The sequence below is a fragment of the Olea europaea genome, chromosome 12 (assembly GCF_002742605.1).
Source record: "Olea europaea var. sylvestris chromosome 12, O_europaea_v1, whole genome shotgun sequence".
Taxonomy (NCBI): domain Eukaryota; kingdom Viridiplantae; phylum Streptophyta; class Magnoliopsida; order Lamiales; family Oleaceae; genus Olea; species Olea europaea.
The window spans coordinates 7,624,765-7,642,713 of NC_036248.1; the positions used below are offsets into that span (position 1 = coordinate 7,624,765).

General features: G+C 33.5%; 2 protein-coding genes across 7 annotated transcripts in view; both read left to right on the forward strand.

Moving 5' to 3' along the window:
• The first annotated feature begins 6,021 nt into the window (after positions 1 to 6,021).
• Positions 6,022 to 9,733, forward strand: LOC111405443 (GATA transcription factor 8-like). 2 transcript variants are annotated; one of them, XM_023034329.1, is made up of 4 exons: positions 6,022 to 6,424; positions 7,079 to 7,163; positions 7,709 to 7,964; positions 8,591 to 9,733. In XM_023034329.1, exons 3-4 carry the CDS (start codon positions 7,734 to 7,736, stop codon positions 9,356 to 9,358), a joined length of 999 nt encoding a protein of 332 aa, XP_022890097.1. In that variant the 5' UTR covers positions 6,022 to 6,424; positions 7,079 to 7,163; positions 7,709 to 7,733; the 3' UTR covers positions 9,359 to 9,733. The 2 variants fall into 2 exon arrangements, with proteins under 2 accessions (XP_022890097.1, XP_022890098.1); XM_023034330.1 differs by lacking the exon at positions 6,022 to 6,424 and adding an exon at positions 6,461 to 6,705.
• Positions 9,734 to 13,981: 4,248 nt separating this feature from the next.
• LOC111405445 overlaps positions 13,982 to 17,949 on the forward strand; it is a 6,020-nt gene continuing 2,052 nt past the window's right edge. For all 5 annotated transcript variants that reach the window (XM_023034333.1, XM_023034334.1, XM_023034335.1 and 2 more), the window contains exons 1-4: positions 13,982 to 14,148; positions 14,297 to 14,364; positions 14,870 to 15,010; positions 16,389 to 16,430. In XM_023034333.1, coding sequence (XP_022890101.1) covers positions 14,072 to 14,148; positions 14,297 to 14,364; positions 14,870 to 15,010; positions 16,389 to 16,430 — 328 coding nt within the window. In that variant the 5' untranslated portion in view covers positions 13,982 to 14,071. The remainder of the gene's footprint in view (positions 14,149 to 14,296; positions 14,365 to 14,869; positions 15,011 to 16,388; positions 16,431 to 17,949) is intronic.

Below are 17,949 nucleotides of genomic sequence, written 5' to 3' on the forward strand. Positions count from 1 at the left end.
CTAAATACTGGTCAAAATCAGTAAATATCCAAATATATATATATATATACACACACACATAATTAAATAAAAGCCTTCCTTATAAGTTAAGCCAAACAAGTCGTCATTTAAGGCACTAAAATATCAAAGAACAAATCCCAATGCAATGCCACGTGACTTGTGTCTGGTGATGCATACAGGATAAAAAACCACAGCTAATTTAAGCGTGTGGGCTCCACTTGTGGATCTAACCGTCGGATATTTCTAACGTTGCATGATGTGCGGACAAGAGTCCACCGACGCTAATAACGTGCTTTTCGGGTCCCACATAACGTGGGTTCTTACTTGCTCGCACGCACGAAGCGTGATTTTCCCGCGTTTGCCGCGCCGGTGGATTTAAGGTTGAAACGTAGTTGGCGCGCCGGTGGATTCATATGAAAATAAATAATTGATTCGATACAAATGATTTATAAATAAGAATAATAATTAATAATAAAAATAATACCGAATCTTACGGAATATATTGAAAATTGATATTTAATTTTGACTGAATTTTTAAGCTAATTTATGAATTAAAACCTAAACAGAAAAAAATGAATTTAAAATCTTATGTTCATATATATTCAGCCTGTTTGAGTGTATTTTTTGGTCCAAAAAATTAATTTTTGACCGTTATTTCACTATTCCAACCGGCTTATATGACTTCTTTTCTCACAGGTGGACTCCACTTTTTTTCTAACGGTCAAAAAATCAATTCTCAAAATCACTTTCAAACAGAATAGAAGATTTACCCTGCGTTTGACAAACCAATTTATAAATTTTTTGTTCTTAGTTTGGATACAATTTATAAATTGATTGTAAATAAATAAATAAATAAAAATTCACGTGGACGTATGTCATTTTTATTTTTAATTTTTGATTTCTATTATAATTTTCATTTTTGTCTTTTGGCAAAGTGTTGAGCACAACATGCTCTTCTTGAATTTGTGAATTCAAAATTTCCCATGTGCCCTAACCCCAAGTTTTTCAAACTCATCTCCACTTATCTATTTTATATTTTATAGATAGTTTTTCAAATGTATAAAAAAGAAATACATGGTTTTGATTTTATTTTTATCACTCAAATCATGACGAGTCAATTTATATACATGTGCGTGCGCATTTTGTGAGTATAATTTCTCTAATACTATCCCGTGTTCAATTTGAATTGATCTTCTAATAAAATATATTTTTAAGTGTCGTGGAACAATTAGAAGATTCTCTATAAAATTGTTCTTATGATATGGGTCAAATCACAGTTATATAAGAAGAAATATCGATTCCATTGATCACATATTGAATTCTCTCAATGGAAATATGGAATCATTATCTTAAAATTTTGCATATGTATTTCAGCGTAGATGTATATCTGCATTGATGACATAAATATAAATAAATAAATAAATATGTCTCCTTAATAACTTAATTTTTTTGACGAAATTATTTTTGATAAAATGAGTCACGATCAATGTCGCGATTTGATAGGCAGCCGAATTTCTAGTGCACCAAGCCTAACTCATTCAAAGAAAGTTAGGTTTTGTCCAAAATTGCTTTTTCAAATGATTCAAAGAGTGCAACCTAAGTAAAATGAAAAGGGGAAGAATGCATGATGCCCAACTTATCGATATTCCCTTTTGAAGTATGTTTATATGTCTTGACAATTTAATATTATTTCAAAATCTCCACTCACTTCATCTAACTTAGTACAAAATGAACTCGCAAACCAGAAGAAGGAAAATTAAACCTAATTTTAAATTTTCAATAATTGACGACATAATTAAAATTCGACTTGTGTACTTAATAAAACATTTACAGATACTATAAAATATTAAAGTTGTTTGAATTAATTAGTTCAACAAGAACTTGTAAAATAACATACAAAACAAACTTAAAAACATTTTGGAAATTTACGAAAGTGTTTCAAAAATTCTATTGTTTAGTTAAAAAAAAAATTAACATTGGAACACTTTAGAGCTTGTAAGTGTGAGTTAGTTCATGTACATCAAAAGGTTGAGAGGGCAAGGAATCATCCAATGAGGTCCAAAACCAATGCATCGTTGCAGCTGTTGAGTCACTTTTATTACCCAAACTTAATGCAACCGTGAATTATAAAAAAATATTTATTTACTCATAAATAATTTCTTATAAAAATCTTAAATCAGGATCTAAAAGTAAAAAGGGGGGCAGAACTATCCTAACAAATTATCGAAAATTCACAATTTGGTGGGAAAAAATCAAGTTGAGTGGTTCAATTGCTTAAAATATAAAATTTATTATGTTGTTTTAACCTGTTAACATGTCATTATGTTCTTGTTGGTGAATAGGCCTTTGCAATTTTATTTCCTTATCTTTGAAGGAAGGCTTGAATTGGCAGTCATGATTAACTATGAGAGGATTATTTAAACAAACCTTGTTTTATATTGTAAAAAATCTATTTTTGATAAGTGCCTCCTCATTTCAATCAAATATAAAATATTAAACCACATACAAATATGGTAACCCACACCTGGCATTAGGTTTTGTTGGGGGACATGTATATGATCAAAAAAGCCAGTTGTACAAGAATAATAATCTACAGAAGGCTTATAAACACTCGTACAGGGGCAAACCCGTGTGAATTAAAAGATTGCAAAAAATAACCCACCCACTCCCTACATATGTGTATTCTGTATCGGTTCTGTACATATTTTCTGCATGTGTAGCTTGATTGTTATATGATTATACATTTCCCTCCAATTCAAGTTATAGGAGGAATATAGTACATAAACATGTGTATATGTGTGTATGCATGATTGTTTTTACACACCCTCTTATCTCTATATGTATAATCGGGTGTTGAATTAGACAAGTTGAGGGGGAGGAGGCTTGCTCAACAAAGTACAGCTTGACTGACCTCACACGCTCACGCCCTTGGTGGGACAAGCCGAATTAACTCACCATAATATTTTAAAAAATTAATTTATTTTAATGAAATTGTGTAGTTTCTCTCAATTTGGCGAGTTAGTTCACACACGAGTTGAGGAGCTCATGAGCAAACTAACTTGCTCAACTCTCATGGCCAAACCCCCTTCTGGACTTGTTGCGTGCGACTATATTTGTGTGTGTTACAAACACAGGTGTGATTGTGGTGAGATATATCGAAAATTATATGATTTTTCTCTATATTTTTAAATTTAAAAGGATAACGATTATAAGTACATAAAATATCATTGTCCTTTATAAAAATCGTACACGTTAATTTTTGAACGAACAATGCGGGGCTTCTGACATCATGGCAATACAATTTCACTAGTGCACAAAGCCTAACACATTCGAAGGGATATAATTACATGCCCAAAATTGCTTTTTTCTTATAAAAAAGGAGAAGTCATTTATAAGGGATTGATTCAAAGAGTGCAACCTAAGTAAGTGAAAAGGTAAAGGATGCATGAGGGCAACCTTATTGAAAATTCTTTTTGAAATTTGTTTATATTTATGAACTATTCAATGTCATATCAAACTCTCGTCTCGTATTAAATAATATAAAATGAACTTGATAATAATAAAAACAAGTATAACTAAAACCAATATGAACTTTAAAATATTTTTTCGATGCAACTGGAGGTTGTACTTTTGAATTTTAGCGAATATCGATTAATATTACGAAATAATGAAATTGTTTTAGTTTAGCTTTTAGTTCTTGTACATCAAAAGGGCATAGAGTCATCCAATGATGTCCATATCCATTTTACATCTCTGCAGCTGTTGAGTCGCTTTTAATTAGAGGAAATTTCTTTATTTAAGACACTTTTAGTGTCCAAAAATAAATTTCTTTAGTTACTTTTGAGTTTGTAAATAATGTTACTTTTTAACAATATTTTATAAACATACCTTTTTCTTTTAGAAAGTATAATTATATCCCCTTCGTCTTTTTTACTCCAATTTTCAAATTTTTAACATTTTTATCTAAGTAAGCAAAGTTGGCGAGATTTTTTAGTCCATTTAGCCCCCGTTTGGTGCACATTATTTAGGAAAATAATACATTTTTTCCATCAATCAGCCTATAATATTTGACTTCAACACTTTGTAAGACCCATGATATGATATTTAAAATGCATTTTTGTTTGAAAAAATGTGGAACAAACGGACTCTACACAAACACCTCTTTTTCTTTTTGGACGAATTTCAAATTATCTAGACATTCATGTCAAACAAGATATTATTATTTTAAAAATTGCAAATATATATTGTTTAACACAAAACAAATAAGGTGATATATTATTAAGATAAAAAGATTAAATTAATCAATCGATTGATTTTCCATAAAATATTAATATTTAAAATGGAAATATATAATTAGGAATTACTATTTTGTATTAGAAACAATCTTTTAACACTTCATACTTTTTAAAATCCTTATATTAGTATCATTTTATAAATAGAAAGACGCGATTCAATAGAAAATTTTGCTAAGGCAGTCTGTTATATGGAAACCTTGAACTGAATTGTCAATAACTACAATGGATCTGCATCGGACTTACAATTTAATTTAATTTTGCATAAAAATTCCGTGATAATTGATACACCAAAGTAATAAGTTACAGGGGTATATTTAACGCATCATTTTCATTGGTTGTGGTGACACAATAACAGATCTCAAATGAATATGATTGGAAAGTGCTGCCACGCGTTATCTAGATTAGTTCCTTTCTTTTTTGAAAGAATTTCTCTCTATTTTACACTTCTAAAATATTGCACCATGTTTGGGAGTAATTTTTTGGCCCAAAAAATTGATTTCTTAACCGTTATTTCATTATTTCAGTCGTCATATTTGATTTCTTCTCTTACAGATAGACCTTACTTTTCTCCTAACGGTCAAAAAATCAATTCTCAAAATCACTCTCAAACATACTATTTGTTTGAGGAATTATCTCAATTAGGAGAAAATTTTCAATATTTTCGAAAAATGGATATCATATTCACTATTTAATTGACATGTATATTATTTATTTATTCTTCAAGTGCCCCTCTCGTACCTCGTTTATAACGTATAACAATATTTAGCTTCCTGCCTCTAATTTTATAAATTTAATGAGTATCGTTTATATAAAATTTCAAGTTTTCCATTTTGAATCGTAATCTTGTGCTTGCTCATAATTCCTTAACCATTACTTTGGCCTAGAATTGCTGCTTGATTTAGTGGTTTGTATTAATTTTTTGTTATGAGGGTGTTTGAGAGACATGTTTATGTAAAAATGCATTTTTGAATAGTAAATTGATGGGAAATGTCTGGTTAAAAAATAATGAAATTTTTTTTATTTACGTGTAATATTATTTTAATAAAGAATGCGTGATTGAAAAGAAAAGAAAAAAAAATACATTTGAAAAAAATGGGTACCAAACAGGACCTATCTCTTGTATTTCTCTCATTCATAAAAGGATTCAATAATATTTCATAATTCTATGTAATTGTAACATTTTAGTGAATAATGACTATCCACCGGCTAATGTCCTTGCCCAAGGACACACCAATTAAAGATTACGTTAATGCTATTTTGTTACGAACAATCACTCTCAATTATGTTATATTTCATAATTTTGTGTGTATAATTACAACATATAATTGTGATGTATTATTGAATAACTCCCATTAATTGACAACCGTAATGTTTCGTATCATCCATTTATTGATAATCTCGAGTAAGAACACACTAGTTTAAAATGTCATTTACTCATAATTCCAGCTGATTTAAAATAAATTTACGTCATATTATTGTCATTTTTCATAAAAGAGAAATCAAAAAATAAAAAGCAAAAGGTAAGAGAATCCCGTTTCAATTTTCCAACTTTAGGTGTAAAAATCCGTGGTCAAATCAACTCATTTACCATGTATACACATATTTCACACACATATATCCACACATTTGTAATCGGTGTACGCGCATTCAAGTGTGGAGAAAATAAAAAAGTTCAAAAACACAAGCTGGGAAGGGGGACGAGGGGGGAGAGAGAGAGAGAGAGAGAGCGGTGGGAGAAGTGGTGTGGGACCCGTGTGTAATCAGAGCGAGGAGTGGGGTGTTGAAGAAGACTTCAACATCACGACAGCGAAGGGTTGAGGGTAAAAGCCAGCTTGCAATGAAGCAAGAGTCTCACCTACCGTTTCTTTCTTTTTAGCCTCTCTCTAATTCTCAACTTCATACGCCATTTTTGGTTGCTGTCAACTCTCTTTTCTCTCCTCCTTCTTCATATTATCTCATATATATACATATAACATATACGTAATGGAGGAATAGTATAGGAGCCTTGTTTGCCTTGTGTTTTGTTTCAGAGTTTTGCTTTGAAATTTGTGCCCTATAAAGAGATACTGTATACTCTGCTACTGTTTTTGGAGCATTTGGGCGGGATTTTTTTGGGGTTTTAACTACAGGTTTGTCTCTACATTTCTTTGATTTTCTCACTCTCACAATTCAAAAAAGAGCTTGTTTTCTTTGAGTTTCTTACTTGGAATGTCATGGGTTTTTCATAAAATAAATTCTCTGGGGTCTTTTCTTCTTCGTTTATTCTGGATTTTTCATTATTAAGTTACCTATTTCTTGGGTCTTATTTTCTGTGTTTTTCTTTACAATTCAAAAACTACAATTTTTGGGTCCTTTGCGTCTTACAAGATTTTGGGCATTTCTGCTCGAGAAAGGAGAAGCTGAAATCGAGGTTGGAATCGCCCTTTTTTTTTGTTTGTTTAGTCGTCCGAATGTTGGAGTCTTTTTGCCGTATTCTCTATGAAATGAGCAAAAAAGGTGCTGAATTTAAGCCAGAGTTTTGTTTTCTGTTTCTGTCTGTGAAATGTGAGCATTTTCCATTTTTGTTCCAGAAAAAATGGGAACGTTTGTGTTTTTATGGCCTTTTTCTTTTTCAATTAACCCAAAGGGAGTAAAATTTACAAAAACGAGTCACTAATTGTAATCTTTTATTAACATGATTTTCAGCAACTTGCCATTTCTTGAATATTGCATTGTTCTGAAGTTCTACTTCTAATGAATTTGATATTTCTTTAACTCTACTATTTTTACACCTTTTATTGCAGGAAAATTACTGCAAATTTTCAAGTTCTGAGGCCTTCTGAATTTGATTCTTGAAGTATTTTCCCTTGCCAACAAACAAACTTCAAGGTTTGCTCCATACTGAAGAGTATTATTTATTGTACTGTCCTGTATTATACAAGAAACATGTCCCGTCCTGCTTTTTTTTTTTTTTTCATGAAATTGTGTCGGTGCAGTCACGGTAAAAGGTAGACTACACAATTGTAAAAATAGTGTCAAACCTTTCTGTTCACATTTGCTTCTAATTTCACTTCCATTTGAAGGTATTTTTTCATTTGTTGCTTCATTTTTCATTAATTACAAGATTTTCGAATCCAGATGGAAGTAGTCTAAATTTAGCTTACTCGGTGCCAGATTCCAAAATTACTTTTAATAAAAAATTTCAACTTTTTCTGCTAAGATGCGCCACGCACACCCTCTGAGCTGGCAAGCATTTTTATCAGCCATCTTTCTAGTGGCCCCCTCCTCCACCACTTGCACACGCTAGCATCAAACCCCATTCAAGTTCAAGAGATTCTTATTCATCCATTCGTTCATTATCTATTTGCATGCAAATGTTAATATGCTGGCATCTAGTATTTTCTCAAGTATAATTTTTTTTGTTCTAATTACAGGAAAAGTTTGTAGAAATATAAAGTGATGGGGCCTAATTTCATGGATGAAATTGACTGTGGAAATTTCTTTGATCAAATTGATGACTTGATGGAGTTCCCCCCTGAAAATGAGTGTGCTGGCGGTGGCCTTGTTGGTAATGGTGATATCAAGGATTTTCCAAGCATTTGGGACGATGCATTGCGAGATACCGACCCCCTTTTCTGCGGCAGCACTAGCAATACTGCATCCGACCTCTCAACTGAGCTTGCTGTTCCGGTGAGCATCAATATGTTATACTCAATTGTCATAATATTTGTTGCTCCTCATTTCGTTACAAATTAGTCCAATGTATGCAGTCTGCGAAATTTGTCGAATCATTTATTGTGCAAGTGTATGATTCAGGATTATGAAATATGCTTATTTTTGCCGACAGTCGTGCTCAAGACCCACCAGTTATCGCTCAATTTATGATTGTCCTTATGTGAGCATATTAGTTAGCTCAACCAAGGCTTAGTTTGTTGTTAGGATTGTTAATCGTGTCATTAATTCGTTCTATATGCCAGTTAGGCAATCGCTGTTAAAGTAATATTGCCTAATGAATAATACTATTTATTCCCACTTGGGACGATCACGTTCTTGGCATATTATTGATTATTTTTTTTTTTTGTGTGTGTCTGTATGATATCTATGATAAATTCTGCTATATTGACTAGTGGGGGACAAGTTTTGGTTGAATTTTGACTTTTTATATTTAAAATTCAATGTTTTAAAGCTTCTAAGCTCAATCAATAAGTCAGCTTGACGATTTTGTGCAATTCTGTCCCTATACGTGCAATATATCTTCAAAATTTCAAATTTATGTTCGATAAATGCTGATGCTTTCTTTTGTTGTGTTCCCCCAGTATGAGGACATCGTTCAGCTAGAATGGCTTTCGACATTTGTGGAGGATTCCTTCTCGGGTGGAGGGTCGACCTTTGGAAAAGAAAACTTGTGCGGAAACACAGAGCCATCACATAACCAATTCCAATCATCGAGTCCCATTTCTGTACTTGAGAGCAGCAGTAGCAGCAGCAGCTCCTGCGCTGGAGGGAAGACTATGCCTCTCAGTCCAAGTCACCGGGGTCCACAACGTGCTCGAAGCAAGCGTCCTCGTCCAGCAACTTTCAATCCCCGACCTGCTATCCAACTCATATCCCCTCCGTTCTCCTCCATCCAGGCTCCCCAGCCATTTGTTACTCCTGGAGTTTCCTCAGAAGGTGAGAACTTTGCAGAGTCTCAACCAGTGAAGAAGATCCCCAAACCAGTTTATGGAGTGGAGAAAAAGAAAAAGAAAATCAAACTGTCCATTCCACCTGAGTCAAATCAGAATCCTTCAACACAAGCCGTTAGGAAATGCCTGCACTGTGAGATAACAAAGACTCCCCAATGGAGGGCCGGCCCAATGGGGCCGAAAACTCTTTGCAATGCATGTGGTGTCCGCTACAAGTCAGGCCGATTGTATCCCGAATATCGCCCCGCTGCAAGTCCCACATTCAGTCCAACTTTGCACTCAAATTCTCACAAGAAAGTCGTCGAAATGAGAAGCAAGATCGGAGAACGTTCTGTAGCAAACACCCCAACTGCTGCTAAACCGGAGTTCACCCCAGAAGCTTCCCCGGTGTGCATGTGACGAAACGTCCTCGTTGCCATTCTATTGCAGGTTCTTTCATTTGTTTGTTCATTGGTTCTTTGTACAGTGATGCAATGAGGGTCAGGAGCTCTAGTTTACAATATTTAGCCAAGTAGAGAGAAGGAATGAGATGATCAAAGAATCAGAAAAAGGTTAGAGATTAAAATGGAGTTTAGGGAGTCAGTGCTTAGTTTTTAGACTTGTTTAGGTCATATTATAGCTTTGTGGTCAGCGTTCTTCCATTTCCCTCTTTTGGGAATTCTTTTTGCAGTTAATTTGTTGTAGGAATTTCTTAAATTAGTATTGAGTTTGAATTAAGTCTTAAACTCTTGCCTATTTTCCATTTCTATTTAAGTATTTGAATGGTTGGTTGTCTCCAGTTATTGATGGCTTGATACTGTTTCGACGACGTAAGAGCATTAGTCGACTGTTGGCCGAGACAAATTATGTTATATTTCTGGGACATTTTTTTGTTCCCACGAACATTCTATCAACGGTAGGTCGAGATAAATTAATTTTTATAGGAAAAATTATTGTAGCGGTCTCTAACCTTTTCAATTTTTGTAAACTTTATCATAACATTTAATTTGTGTTGGTGGAGGGTTCTAACCTTTCAAAAATATGCATTTAGAGTTGAAGTGGATGAAATTCGTTCATTTGTCCGTTAGTTGACCAAGAGAATCAAAATTGATCAAATTTTGACCAAATTAAAAAAGGGTAAAAGGGTAAGTTCGCATTTTTCTTATATTAAATAAATTTAAAAATAAAAAATAACCATCTTCCACCCTTACCCTATCCTCCAACCCCATCGCTACCCATATCCCTTACCCCAATACCAAAACTTTGCAACCTTTCACCGCCCTCAAGAGATTGCCGCCACCACCAAATCCACAGTCACCACTAATAAACTGCCACCAAAACAAAAATCAACTCCACAACTACCATCACTAAATTGCCACCAAAATCAAACCCACTGTTGACATATCGAATTGGACTTTCCATGTGGCCAACCGATATCGCTCCATGTAATCTTTCCTGCGCACAATAACGAACGATCAAAAGCATACGGTCGAAACCAATGGGGGCAGCGATGACGACGGACGCATACACTCCGACGATCAAGTCAGTGATTGGTGATCAGAACAGTGCTTGAATCGTGCAAGAGAGTGGGGAGGAGAATAAATATTTCTTGTGTGTGGAGAGCTAAGTCTAGTATGAAGTTCATTACCTTTGTCTCTTACCAAACCTTGAATATTTATATATGAGGAGCACTGTTGGATGTGAAACACGTGTATGCATTTGACGGTGTAAGACGTCTGCTCGTAAACGTCAATCAATCGCTTCTAGAGTTGACGGGTAATTAATTCTCCTGAGTTGAGTTGGCATAAAGTTAATATGTCACATCAATTAGGCCCACGAAGATGTCACCTCCATAGAGGATCCTAGCACAGATAGACTTCTGAAATAGGCAGTGGAGACATCTTTTAGGGAAGTACCTCGGAGTGCCCAACACTTCGATTTCAGGGGGCGCTTCGGTCTCCAGATTTAGTTTGTGATGTATGTGCCTTGTAGTGTGTTAAGTTGGAGTTTGATCAAGGTTGACATCGCTTTGGAACCACTTCATAGTGACACGTGGAGCCTCATGGAGGAGTGTATCTGTCGTGCCAAAGTGGTTTGGTGAGCAGCGTAACAGTGGATTTAGTTTGTGATGTATGTGTCTTGTAGTGTGTCAAGTTGGAGTTCGATCGAGGTTGACGTCGCTTTGAAACCACTTCGTAGCGACATGTGGAGCCTCGTGGAGGAGCGTTTTTGTCGTGCCGAAGCAATTTGGTGAGAGGTGCAACATTCACCACTGACCCATTCAATAACTAGCGCCACCACTGACCTAAACTGCCACCAAAACCAAACCCAGTACCAAAACAAATAGAGCCACCCGCCACTGCCACATTTGAACAGAGGCAATCACCATTAAAGAAAGTCCGTGAAAAACCTATTTGGCCATTCCATTACTGGAACCAACATGACTACCGCCAGGCCGATGCCAATAGCTTCCTCCACCTCGGCATCTACAATGTTTGGAGGTGGTGCATCTGACAATCTTGCAGTTTCACATCATCATCTTATACACAGCAAAATGGAAGATAAATAAAAAATGAAAAGGGAAATCAATGAATTTGCAGAAAATCAGAGGGTAAATTGTTTTTCACCACCACTTTGCCTTAATAAAATTGCAAAAATCGGATTTTACACCACCACTGACGATTCTGAACCAAATCCTTCAAATTCAATTCTAGATATCCCAATAATAATCAAATCTTTTGACTCACCATATAAATCCAATGAGTTCTCATCACTATTTATGGAAATAGTGAGAATGGGAAGTGGGGTTTGGTTCTTCGTGTTTAGTGGAATAATGACGGAGAGAGTGGGGTTTTCAAGTGGCGGTTTGGGGGTGGGGGCACGGGTGTCAGTGAAGAAGATGACCGATGGTGGTGTCGGAGGTGGCGTCCAATGCTGTGGCCGATTGTTAGTCGTGGGGAAAGGCTAGGGATGAGTTGGGTTAAGAAAGGGAAACTATTTTTTAATTTTAATTTTTTTTTTGGTTTTTTAATTTCTTATTTATTTATTATTTAATGTGGTAATTTTAAACTTACCCTTTTACCAAATTTTGACTTTTTTTTGGTTAATTAACGGTCAAATGGACGAATTCCATTCACTTGAACTCCAGATACATATTTTTGAAAGGTTAGAAACCTTGTTGGCACAAATTGAAGGTTAGGGTAAAATTTGCAAAAATTGAAAAAGTTAGCAACCACTGCTGCAATTTTCCCATTTTTATATTCTTATTCTCAACTTTTATTAATTAGAGAATCTTGTCCTTATTTATAGTTTTCTCCAAAAATTGTGTTAACGTGATGTAAAATGAAGAAAAAATATTTCGTCGTAATTTTGCATTTGTTTTGTTTTTCTTATTAAAAATATACTTTTAAGTTTTTCCACTCTTTCTTAATAAAATTTTTAGATTGATTAGAGATAACATGTGCTAATTAATGAGAAATTGAAAATATAAATAAGAGAAAAATATTTGAAACATAAATGTAACAGTAAATAAATGTTATGGACTTTTCATTCAACTAAAATGTAATTTGACAATGATCCAAAGTTGAATTATTAACCAAACAATTGAGAGGCTTGCTACATGAACATGGCCACGTGAGCCATATTCAAACAGGAGGACGACGTGACGCCCTTATAGGTGGGGCGCGTAGCCCTAATCAACAATAATAATCCATACTTCGATGACCCATAATTTGTAAAGACAATAGCCAAAATGGTTTCATGTTCTCGTTAACTCCTTTTCATTCCCTTCACATCATATGTATTCTTTACTGTATTATTATTTTAAGATCATGTTTGATAGAAATTAAATTTTAATTTAAATCAAAGTTAAAAAATTAATTTTAACTATATATTTTATGATATTCACAATTTTTCATTCACACATTTCATCAACTTTTATTAAAATTTGCGTAATTCTATTCTGCCCCACTAGAATTACAATCCAGTTTAGGTAGCGCTAGATGATAGGTTGAATCTAAGATGAAATCAAATGATTTATTTAATTCCACATATTACTTAATGCCACATTAACGTCATTTAAATTGCGATTGTAATATCAGTGAGACTATATAATGTTATTCTTAAAATTTTAATTTTATAGGGTGGGCTTTTCCCAACGTAGCGGCCATAGCATATCCTCAGGCCTCAACATGATGGCCAACGTAGGTACTCTGGTCACCCCTTGAAAAGCCCAACGTTCTTGTAGCATTAAATTCACTAAAATGTCACCACCACATTTGCAAATTGAAAACGATGAAAAAAAGAAAAAAGAACATATTGAAAGTTGAAAAACAATTTTTTTTAACCCTTCAATCATTTAATTTTACATGTACATTATGGACACTTTTATGAATACAATAATGTACATAAAAAATTATCGAATTATTTGAAGTTTGATGAGTAACCCGTGACAATAATCAAAATTGGATGATTCTTGAAACATTTTACTCATTGTCCGTGGTCGATAATCTTCCGACTATCCATTATTTCACCACTATATCGCACTTTCTTTTCAACCTCAGAGCTTTTATTTGCAATTTCCAATAACTTTGTCAAATAATTTTATATTTTTTTACTTCTCTACAATAAAAAAATATTATTTTTTATTGTTTGACAAATTTATAAATCCCTTTTAAAGAAAAAATAGTACGAGGAATAATAGTTAGTTCTAAGAAATATATCTGATTGAAATAAATATTTGATTGGATTTATAAATCAATTTATAAATTGGTAACCAAACAAGTAATTTTATTTGTTTTTAACTTTTAACAGCAACAGAAAAAGTTGTGTATTTTAGAGCATGTTTGGCAGTGATTACGAGAATTGATTTTTTGACTGTTGTAAGAGAAAAAGTGGATCTCATTTGTAACTGAAGAAATTAAAATAACGATTAAAATAATAAAATAACGATCAAAAAATTAATTTTTTAAGGAGAAAAATTGCTATTTAACGGAGGGTTAATTTTAATTTATAAAAATGCTTTTTTATTAATAACTAAAAATAAAACGTCTCTCTTGACCGGCTCCCTCCTCTACGCGCGCACACCATAGCCCTTATCAGTTTAGGGTTTAGGGAAATCCGATTTTCTGCATAATGGAAGATAAAGAACAAAGACAGAACCTTGAATCCAAGGAGAAAATCATTCAAATTTTTTCAGATTTCATGACAAGGTTAAATTCTAATTTTTTAAATTATTGTGCAATTAATTTATATCATTTGCTCTTTCTTCGTTTGTGCGTCATTTATGTGTAGGATTCCAATTGTTTAGTTATGTATTCTCTTTTACGACGTCACCTTATGCCGGCACTGCCGTTACAGGATCACAATGTTTGAAGAACTAGTCGACGTCGGAAGCAAATTACTCGTCGGCTTTCAGCAAGCACTCGGTGTGTATCTTGCTTGTTTTTCTACTTCCTTGATTAAGGCTACGAGAATTATATTGCATGTTTGGTTAAACTTAAAAAGTCTGCTTATAAGTGAATTACCTATAATTAGATAAGTTTCTAAATAAATAAATTTTTATTCGTTAATGTTGAAAGCAAGTAAGCCACTTATTTGACAGCAAGTCCAGGGTTAGTTTCAAAATAAGTAACCATTTTTTTCTTTTTTCTTTTTTTTATTATTACTTAAAAAGTGAGGAGAAGTAACATATCCAAACAAACTATTTCCCAAAATTAAAAGTGACCTTTTTACTTATGTTTAAGCTTAGACAGAGATGCTCTAACTTTTAGACATGTTTGATGACATGGAAATGGGATCTCGAATTTGGAATTAGAAATTATGGATTCAGATTTGAATTGTTGTTTTATAAGAGGCTGATTTTGGGCCTCCATTGGATGCAGCGTCTAGTCTTTTGCGAAAGCTTAATGATTTGCCCTTATAATTATGCAGGTTTTTTGGGTAGGCCTCGAATTGATAAGACTTCTGATTTGGCAATGCGCATTATCAAAGCTCAAGAGACCAAAAGGCTTAATGCCTATGTTGAGGCTGGATGTGTGAAAACTGATGACAGTATACAAAATTTAAACAAGTGTAAGTGTCTTTAACACTTCAACAGTTCAACTCTTCATTTTCGTACTTTTTAGACAATAATACATTCTTTATGAAACGCCACTGGTTTTCTGTAATTGTACCATTTTGATCTGTGGATTTCTTAAACACCATTGTGTTAGTGAACAACATTATGTGGTGTATAAGTTTTATAATATCAGATAAAAACAATCTTTTCCACAACATAGTTATTTAGTGACATTAATTTAACCAACAAAGTTAGATTGTTTATCAGTTATATTCTTCACACCTATATTACATATAAATGTATAACATGCGTAGTTCTGCTGATTTGTTCCAATGGAACCTCGAGAAACTTTTCTAAGAATTTGATTGAGACGACAATTTGCTCCTATAAAAATGAAAATCATCTCCCAAATAAAACAAATAGAAAATTAAAATAGAAAAGGAAAAAAATTGTAAAAAGTTTTTTATTTTTTAAAAAGGCAACCCTACTTCTAAATTCTGTGAAGACGACGACGATGGCCACTGGCAATGAAGTTTCCTGCCACCAGAATTAGCACGAGCCATTAGAATTTTCATTATTATCTGCACTTCAGCAGCACTGCCTATAGACTCCTTCCCACCCCTGGATTGTTCATAAAATTCCAACAAATGGGTGTTTTATGATGTTATACCGCAGGACTTGGTTGGAAAAGTACATTTATATCTTGCTTGTACGTCTGTCAAGCAGTGATAGTTCTGGTTTCCTATTCTCTGTCTGACACTCAAGTGATGGGAACATTTTATTCCTGTGTTTGATAGAGGGTATTGGGAAAAGTGATTAGTTTTATCCAACTTGAGGGACGCTTTTTAAGGTTTCAGTTGATTGATGAAGAGACCACCAAGCAAAAAATTCTCGAATGCTCTTAGAATATTGTAGGACAAATTCTTTCGTCTTTTCCAAGTGAACTTAACTGATAAGCAAAAGAAAAAATTGTGAAATAAAATATTGCTCCGTTTGGTCACATGAAATATGTATGTAAAGAATAACAAAAATCTCTAGTTTCATGCATTATTAATTTCTATAATCTTTGATTATAATTTTCAATTTTTTTACTGTGGAGAAACAATGTAATCAATGTTACTTCCTTTGCTAATCTTCTCTAGAGATTGCACTTACCTGTATACATTCATATGCAGTCTTTTACCCTGCTTCTTTGCTCGGCAGCATGTGACCAGTTGTTCAGTGATGTCATCAGAAACTGTTATGATCATATAAATGCTGTTGTTACTTTACGGTTTCCCTTGTAAATCAGGGTTACGTTACTTTTATTTACAGAATTACTTAAAACTTGAGTCTTATTGGTCTCAATCTAATTTTAATTCCTTTATAACCTAATGGATATATATGCAGAAGTGAATACGTGCCATCTCGGACTTCAAGACCATATAAATAAAGGTATATTTCTCTTCACATGACTGTTACTCATTCAGACTTTATTATGATATAGCGAGTCTATTATGTTTCTGCTATATTCTATGCATTTTATAAGTATATCCAAAGTGAAGTTTTATAGTAACCTGACCTATCAGCGCCAACTCCAGCTTTATCAATTTTATGCCCAGAAAACTTTCATGTTAGTGTCTGATATTAATAGTTTTTTGCATCTAATACTTTATTCTATGCATGTAGCCTGCATCTCCCCTATTATTTCTGAAATTATATTGTTTGCCAGTTGCAATCTGTTTTTTCTCGCTTTTAATCTTCCTTTTTATCAAAATTTATTTTTCCTCACAGTTAGTTGAATGACTAATATTCAGTGAGTTAACAATCTCTGATAATTCATAAAACATTGAAGGAATTGACTGCATCCAGTGCCGCAAAAACTAATAATTGTTATGCCCAGTATGTAATATTGAACTCCCAATAACTTTGGTGTTGGCTACATGAATTCATCTTCTGAGCTCCCATCGGTTTATTGATTGATCCAATGGAAAATATAAAGTATTGTATGCTTTACAACTACAATAGGCAGTGCTTGTTTAGGTCTACCCCTCCCTCTCCTAACAAAATATCATTACGGTATCGTTTACCAAAATAAATATAAACTTAATTTGTTATGTGAGATAGTTATATCACTTGCATTAGTTGCATATATATGCAAACATGATATCATCAATCACAATCGGAAATAGAAGGTACAATATAGCACATTTAAGAAGGAAGTTTATTATTCTCGGCATATAATAACTGCCACGTCGTCATTCTATTGATTTGAAATTTATGAATTGCTTTGTTTTGTTGCCATTGAATTTATTCAGTGAGTTAACAATCTCTGATAATTCATAAAACATTGAAGGAATTGACTGCATCCAGTGCCGCAAAAACTAATAATTGTTATGCCCAGTATGTAATATTGAACTCCCAATAACTTTGGTGTTGGCTACATGAATTCATCTTCTGAGCTCCCATCGGTTTATTGATTGATCCAATGGAAAATATAAAGTATTGTATGCTTTACAACTACAATAGGCAGTGCTTGTTTAGGTCTACCCCTCCCTCTCCTAACAAAATATCATTACGGTATCGTTTACCAAAATAAATATAAACTTAATTTGTTATGTGAGATAGTTATATCACTTGCATTAGTTGCATATATATGCAAACATGATATCATCAATCACAATCGGAAATAGAAGGTACAATATAGCACATTTAAGAAGGAAGTTTATTATTCTCGGCATATAATAACTGCCACGTCGTCATTCTATTGATTTGAAATTTATGAATTGCTTTGTTTTGTTGCCATTGAATTGGCACATTGTCCTTTTCTATTTTCCTTCACCTTCTTGTTTTCTTTCCACCAACTGATGATAATCTATCTGGCAAGTATACTGCCATGAGTCTTAATTGCCAAAGTAGATGCTAAAAATTTTTGATAGAAAAATATATGCATCGAAAGTATATGCTCATTCCA